Raw genomic sequence first — 6,964 nt, 5'->3', positions numbered from 1 at the left:
AAGTTAATAGGAATATAAAAAAAGGGAGGAAGGTTTATCTGTTTAGCAAGAGTAATAGAAGGCAGATTTCAGACTACCTAACAGATCAAAACGAAAATTTCAGTTCCGACACTGACAATGTTGAGTGTTTATGGAAAAAGTTCAAGGCAATCGTAAAATGCGTTTTAGACAGGTACGTGCCAAGTAAAACTGTGAGGGACGGGAAAAACTCACCGTGGTACAACAACAAAGTTAGGAAACTACTGCGAAAGCAAAGAGAGCTTCACTCCAAGTTTAAACGCAGCCAAAACCTCTCAGACAAACAGAAGCTAAACGACGTCAAAGTTAGCGTAAGGAGGGCTATGCGTGAAGCGTTCAGTGAATTCGAAAGTAAAATTCTATGTACCGACTTGACAGAAAATCCTAGGAAGTTCTGGTCTTACGTTAAATCAGTAAGTGGCTCGAAACAGCATATCCAGATACTCCGGGATGATGACACGCGTAAAGCTGAAATACTAAACACCTTTTTCCAAAGCTGTTTCACAGAGGAAGACCGCACTGCAGTTCCTTCTCTAAATCCTCGCACAAACGAAAAAATGGCTGACATCGAAATAAGTGTCCAAGGAATAGAAAAGCAACTGGAATCACTCAATAGAGGAAAGTCCACTGGACCTGACGGGATACCAATTCGATTCTACACAGAGTACGTGAAAGAACTTGCCCCCCTTCTAACAGCCGTGTACCGCAAGTCTCTAGAGGAACGGAGGGTTCCAAATGATTGGAAAAGAGCACAGGTAGTCCCAGTCTTCAAGAAGGATCGTCGAGCAGATGCGCAAAACTATAGACCTATATCTCTGACGTCGATCTGTTGTAGAATTTTAGAACATGTTTTTTGCTCGAGTATCATGTCGTTTTTGGAAACCCAGAATCTACTATGTAGGAATCAACATGGATTCCGGAAACAGCGATCGTGTGAGACCCAACTCGCTTTATTTGTTTATGAGACCCAGAAAATATTAGATACGGGCTCCCAGGTAGATCCTATTTTTCTTGACTTCCGGAAGGCGTTCTATATAGTTCCGCACTGTCGCCTGATAAACAAAGTAAGAGCCTACGGAATATCAGACCAGCTGTGTGGCTGGATTGAAGAGGTTTTAGCAAACAGAACACAGCATGTTGTTATCAATGGAGAGACGTCTACAGACGTTAAAGTAACCTCTGGCGTGCCACAGGGGTGTGTTATGGGACCATTGTTTTTCACAATATATATAAATGACCTAGTAAATTGTGTCGGAAGTTCCATGCGGCTTTTCGCGGATGATGCTGTAGTATACAGAGAAGTTGCAGCATTAGAAAATTGTAGCGAAATGCAGGAAGATCTGCAGCGGATAGGCACTTGGTGCAGGGAGTGGCAACTGTCCCTTAACATAGACAAATGTAATGTATTGCGAATACATAGAAAGAAGGATCCTTTATTGTATGATTATATGATAGCGGAACAATCACTGGTAGCAGTTGCTTCTGTAAAATATCTGGGCGTATGTGTGCGGAACGATTTGAAGTGGAATGATCATATAAAATTAATTGTTGGTAAGGCGGGTACCAGGTTGAGATTCATTGGGAGAGTGCTTAGAGAATGTAGTCCATCAACAAAGGAGGTGGCTTACAAAACACTCGTTCGACCTATACTTGAGTATTGCTCATCAGTGTGGTATCCGTACCAGATCGGTTTGACGGAGGAGATAGAGAAGATCCAAAGAAGAGCGGCGCGTTTCGTCACAGGGTTATTTGGTAACCGTGATAGCGTTGCGGAGATGTTTAATAAACTCAAGTGGCAGACTCTGCAAGAGAGGCGCTCTGCATCGCGGTGTAGATTGCTCGCCAGGTTTTGAGAGGGTGCGTTTCTGGATGAGGTATCGAATATATTGCTTCCCCCTACTTATACCTCTCGAGGAGATCACGAATGTAAAATTAGAGAGATTAGAGCGCGCACGGAGGCTTTCAGACAGTCGTTCTTCCCGCAAACCATACGCGACTGGAACAGGAAAGGGAGGTAATGACAGTGGCACGTAAAGTGCCCTCCGCCACACACCGTTGGGTGGCTTGCGGAGTATAAATGTAGATGTAGATGTAGAAAAATATGTTCCTATAGTTCATATAGATGGGATGTTGCTTCGGCTCAGTTGGTACAGTACCATACTAGCCTTTGTAGCAGTAGGTTCAGTAAATTAAAACAATAGATCCCATGATGAATTCAGATTGCAACAGCTTCCCAGGCGGCGGCAGGTACTGGGCAGTGGCAGGAACTGGGCGGTGATAGGCACCAGGTGGCAGCAGGCACCAGATGGCGACAGGCACGGGGCAGCGCCAGGCAACGGGTGGTAGCAGGCATCAGGCACCAACTGGCACTGGGCAGCGGCAGGCATGGGGCAGTGCTAGGCACCGGGTGGTAGCAGGCACCAGGCAGCGACAGGCACTGGGCAGCAGCAGGCACCAGGTAGCGGCAGGCACCGGGCAGCGGCAGGCACTAGACAGCGCCAGGCACCGGGTGGTAGCAGGTGCCAGGCAGCGACAGACACTACGCAACGGCAGGCACCAGGTGGTGGCAGGCACTGGGTGGTGGCAGGCACAGGGCAGCGGCAGGCACTGGGCGGTGGCAGGCACTGGGCGGCGGCAGGCGCCAGGTAGCGGCAGGCACTGGGCGGCGGCAGGCACGGGGCAGCTCCAATCACCGGGTGGTAGCAGGCACCCGGCAGTGACAGGCACTGGGCAGCGGCAGTCACCAGGTGGCGGCAGATACTGGCCGGCGGCAGGCACGGGGTAGTGCGAGGCACCATGTGGTAGCTGGCACCAGGCACCGACAGCACTAGGCAGCAGCACTCAGAAGGTGGCGGAAGGCAACGGTGGCAGGAACTGGGCAGCGGCAGGCACCAGGTGGCGGCAGGTACTGGGCGCTGGAAGGCACTGCGTGGCGGCAGGCATCAGGTGGTGGCTGGCACTGGGCTGCGGCAGGTGCGGGGCAGCGCCAGGCACCGGGTGGTAGGAGGAAACAGGCAGCAACAGGCACTGGGCAGGGGCAGGCACCGGGTGTTAGCAGGCTCCAGGCAGCGACAGGCACTAGGCTGCAGAAGGCACCAGGTGGCGGCATGCACCGGGAGGCAGCAGCCACGGTTCATTGCGAGGCACCGGGTGGTAGCAGGCCCAAGGCAGCGACAAGCACGGGGCAGCGGCAGGCACCAGGTGGCGGCAGGCACTGGGCAGTAGCAGGCACCAGGCAGCGACAAACAATGGGTGGTAGCAGGCTCCAGGCGGCGGCAGGCACCTGGCAGCGGCAGATACTGGACGGCAGCAGGCACTGGGCGGCGGCAGGCACCAGTTGGCATTAGGCAACAGGTGGGTCATGCACAGGGTAGTGCCAGGCACCAGCTCGTAGCAGAGGCACAATGCAGTGACAGGCACTGGGCAGCAGGAGGCACAAGGTGCCGGCAGGCACTGGGAGGTGGCAGGCACTGGGTGGTGGCAGGCACAGGGCAACGCCAGGTACTGGGTGGTAGCAGGCACCAGGTAGCGACAGGCACTGGGCAGCGGCAGGCACCAGGTAGCGACAGGCACTGGGCAGCGGCAGGCACCAGGTGGCAGCAGGCACCAGGTGGAGGCAGGCACGGGGCAGCGCCAGGCAACAGGTGGTAGCAGGCACCAGGCAGTGACAGGTACTGGGCAGCGGCAGGCGCCTGGTGGCGGCAGGCACTAGGTGGAGGCAAGCACAGGGCAGCGCCAGGCACCGGGTGGTAGCAGGCACAAGGCAGCGACTGGCACTGCGCAGTGGCAGGCACCAGGCGGTGGCAGGCATTGGGCGGTGGCAGGCACTGGGCGGTGGCAGGCACTAGGTGGCGGCAGGCACCGGGCGGCGGCAGGCGCTGGGTGGTGGCAGGTACTGGTCAGCGGGAAGCACCAGGTGGCGGCAGGCACTAGGTGGAAGCTGGCACAGGGCAGCGCCAGGCACCAGGTGGTAGCAGGCACCAGGCAGTGACAGGTACTGGGCAGCGTCAGGCACCATGTGGTGGCAGGCACCATTGTGGTGGCAGGCACGGGGCAGCGCCAGGCACCGGGTGGTAGCAGGCACAAGGCAGCGACTGGCACTGCGCAGCGGCAGGCACCAGGTGGCGGCAGGCATTGGGCAGTGGCAGGCACTGGGCGGTGGCAAGCACCAGGTGGCGGCAGGCACAGGGCGGCGGCAGGCACTGGGTGGTGGCAGGTACTGGACAGCGGGAAGCACCAGGTGGCGGCAGGCACCTGGCGGCTGCAGGCACGGGGCAGCACCAGGCACCGGGTTTTAGCAGGCTCCAGGCAGCGACAGGCACTAGGCTGCAGAAGGCACCAGGTGGTGGCATCCACCGGGCGGCGGCAGACACGGTTCATTGCGAGGCAACGGGTGGTAGCAGGGCCAAGGCAGCGACAAGCACGGGGCAGCGGCAGGCACCAGGTGGCGGCAGGCACTGGGCAGTAGCAGGCACCAGGCAGCGACAAACAACGGGTGGTAGCAGGTTCCAGGCGGCGGCAGGCACCTGGCAGCGGCAGATACTGGGCAAAAGCAGGCACTGGGCGGCGGCAGGCACCAGTTGGCATCAGGCAACAGGTGGGTCATGCACAGGGCAGTGCCAGGCACCGGGTCGTAGCAGGCACAATGCAGTGACAGGCACTGGGCAGCGGGAGGCACCAGGTGCCGGCAGGCACTAGTCGGTGGCAGGCACTGGGTGGTGGCAGGCACAGGGCAACGCCAGGTCCTGGGTGGTAGCAGGCACCAGGTAGCGACAGGCACTGGGCAGCGGCAAGCACCAGGTGGCAGCAGGCACCAGGTGGAGGCAGGCACGGGGCAGCGCCAGGCAACAGGTGGTAGCAGGCATTGGGCAGTGACAGGTACTGCGCAGCGGCAGGCACCAGGTGGCGGCAGGCACTAGGTGGAGGCAGGCACAAGGCAGCGACTGGCACTGCGCAGCGGCAGGCACCAGGCGGCGGCAGGCATTGGGCGGTGGCCGGCACTGGGCGGTGGCAGGCACCAGGTGGCGGCAGGCACCGGTCGGCGGCAGGCACTGGGTGGTGGCAGGTACTGGACAGCGGGAAGCACCAGGTGGCGGCAGGCACTAGGTGGAGGCAGGCACAGGGCAGCGCCAGGCACCAGGTGGTAGCAGGCACCAGGCAGTGACAGGTACTGGGCAGCGGCAGGCACCATGTGAGGGCAGGCACCATTGTGGTGGCATCCACGGGGCAGCGCCAGGCACCGGGTGGTAGCAGGCACAAGGCAGCGGCTGGCACTGCGCAGCGGCAGGCACCAGGTGGCGGCAGGCATTGGGCAGTGGCAGGCACTGGGCGGTGGCAGGCACCAGGTGGCAGCAGGCACAGGGCGGCGGCAGGCACTGGGTGGTGGCAGGTACTGGACAGCGGGAAGCACCAGGTGGCGGCAGGCACCTGGCGGCTGCAGGCACGGGGCAGCACCAGGCACTGGGTGTTAGCAGGCACAGGGCAGCAACTGGCACTGTACAGCGGCAGGCACCAGGTGGCGGCAGGCATTGGGCAGTGGCAGGCACTGGGCGGTGGCAGGCACCAGGTGGCGGCAAGCACCGGGTGGCGGCAGGCACTGGGTGGTGGCAGGCACTGGGCGGCAGCAGGCACTGGGCAGTGGCAGGTACTGGACAGTAGGAAGCACCAGGTGGCAGCAGCCACCGGGCGGCGGCAGGGACGTGGCAGCGCCAGGCAACAGGTGGTAGCAGGCACCAGGCAGCGACATTCACTGGGCAGCAGCAGGCACCAGGTGGCGGCAGGCACTGCGCGGTAGCAGGCACTGGGCTTTGGCAGGCACCAGGTGGCGACAGGCACCACGTGGTGGCAGGCACGGGGCATCGCCAGGCACCTGGTTTTAGAAGGCACCCAGCAGCGACAGGCACGGGGCAGCGGCAGGCACCAGGTGGCGGCAGGCACTGGGCGGTTCCAGTAACTGGGCGGCGGCAGGCACCAGGTGTCGGCAGGACCCGTGCAGCGGCAGGCACAGGGCTCCACCAGGCTCCAGGTTTTAGAGGGAACCAGACAGCGACAGGCACGGGGCGCCGGCAGACACCATGTGGTCTCAGGCCCTGGGCAGTGGCAGGCACTGGGCGGCGGCAGGCACTGGGCAGTTGCAGGAACTGGGCAGCGGCAGGCACCAGGTGGTGGCAAGCACCTTGCGGCGGCAGGCACGGGGCAGCGCCAGGCACCGGTTGGTAGCAGGCACAAGGCAGCGACTGGCACTGCACAGCGGCAGGCACCAGATGGCGGCAGGTATTGGGCGGCGGCAGGCACTGGGTGGTGGCAGGCACTGGGCAGCGGCAGGCACTGGGCGGTGGCAGGTACTGGACAGCGGGAAGCACCAGGTGGCGGCAGGCACCTGGCGGCTGCAGGCACGGGGCAGCACCAGGACCGGGTGTTAGCAGGCTCCAGGCAGCGACAGGCACTAGGCTGCAGAAGGCACCAGGTGGTGGCATGCGCCGGGCGGCGGCAGACACGGTTCATTGCGAGGCAACGGGTGGTTGCAGGGCCAAGGCAGCGACAAGCACGGGGCAGCGGCAGGCACCAGGTGGCGGCAGGCACTGGGCAGTAGCAGGCACCAGGCAGCGACAAACAACGGGTGGTAGCAGGCTCAAGGCGGCGGCAGGCACCTGGCAGCGGCAGATACTGGGCGGCAGCAGGCACTGGGCGGCGGCAGGTACCAGTTGGCATCAGGCAACAGGTGGGTCATGCACAGGGCTGTGCCAGGCACCGGGTCGTAGCAGGCACAATGCAGTGACAGGCACTGGGCAGCAGGAGGCACCAGGTGCCGGCAGGCACTGGGCGGTGGCAGGCACTGGGTGGTGGCAGGCACAGGGCAACGCCAGGTACTGGGTGGTAGCAGGCACCAGGTAGCGACAGGCACTTGGCAGCGGCAGGCACCAGGTGGCAGCAGGCACCAGGTGGA

At 61.2% G+C, this 6,964-nt stretch overlaps 3 protein-coding genes across 3 annotated transcripts; all 3 read right to left on the bottom strand.

Annotated features, from left to right (window-relative positions):
- Nucleotides 1-2,233: 2,233 nt before the first annotated feature.
- LOC124555863 (putative protein CRIPAK) lies at nt 2,234-2,816 on the bottom strand. The gene is made up of 2 exons (XM_047129927.1): nt 2,562-2,816; nt 2,234-2,506 (listed from the first exon to the last, which is right to left on the bottom strand). The coding sequence occupies exons 1-2, from the start codon at nt 2,814-2,816 to the stop codon at nt 2,234-2,236; spliced, it is 528 nt and encodes a 175-aa protein (XP_046985883.1).
- A 29-nt stretch (nt 2,817-2,845) lies between these two features.
- LOC124555862 (extensin-like) lies at nt 2,846-4,605 on the bottom strand. The gene is made up of 3 exons (XM_047129926.1): nt 3,790-4,605; nt 3,132-3,726; nt 2,846-3,045 (listed from the first exon to the last, which is right to left on the bottom strand). Exons 1-3 carry the CDS (start codon nt 4,603-4,605, stop codon nt 2,846-2,848), a joined length of 1,611 nt encoding a protein of 536 aa, XP_046985882.1.
- A 15-nt stretch (nt 4,606-4,620) lies between these two features.
- On the bottom strand, nt 4,621-6,729 carry LOC124555861 (extensin-like). Its single transcript, XM_047129925.1, has one exon. It carries the CDS (start codon nt 6,727-6,729, stop codon nt 4,621-4,623), a length of 2,109 nt encoding a protein of 702 aa, XP_046985881.1.
- Between the last annotated feature and the right edge of the window lie 235 nt (nt 6,730-6,964).

The sequence above is a fragment of the Schistocerca americana genome, chromosome X (genome assembly GCF_021461395.2).
Source record: "Schistocerca americana isolate TAMUIC-IGC-003095 chromosome X, iqSchAmer2.1, whole genome shotgun sequence".
NCBI lineage: Eukaryota > Metazoa > Arthropoda > Insecta > Orthoptera > Acrididae > Schistocerca > Schistocerca americana.
The sequence above is the reverse complement of the archived record's forward strand: the minus strand, read 5'-3'. Positions and strand labels throughout refer to the sequence as shown.

Coding starts and splice junctions, on each gene's coding strand:
- LOC124555862 (XM_047129926.1), bottom strand. CDS start 4,605: ATGCCAACTGGTGCCTGCCGCCGCCCAGTGCCTGCTTTTGCCCAGTAT. Junction 3,727..3,789: donor CCTGCCACTGCGCAGTGCCA/GTCGCTGCCTTG, acceptor GCCTCCACCTAG/TGCCTGCCGCCACCAGGCGC. Junction 3,046..3,131: donor ACCGTGGCTGCTGCCTCCCG/GTGCATGCCGCC, acceptor GCCCCTGCCCAG/TGCCTGTTGCTGCCTGTTTC.
- LOC124555861 (XM_047129925.1), bottom strand. CDS start 6,729: ATGCCAACTGGTACCTGCCGCCGCCCAGTGCCTGCTGCCGCCCAGTAT.
- LOC124555863 (XM_047129927.1), bottom strand. CDS start 2,816: ATGGTGCCTCGCACTACCCCGTGCCTGCCGCCGGCCAGTATCTGCCGC. Junction 2,507..2,561: donor CACCTGGTGCCTGCCGTTGC/GTAGTGTCTGTC, acceptor GGCGCTGTCTAG/TGCCTGCCGCTGCCCGGTGC.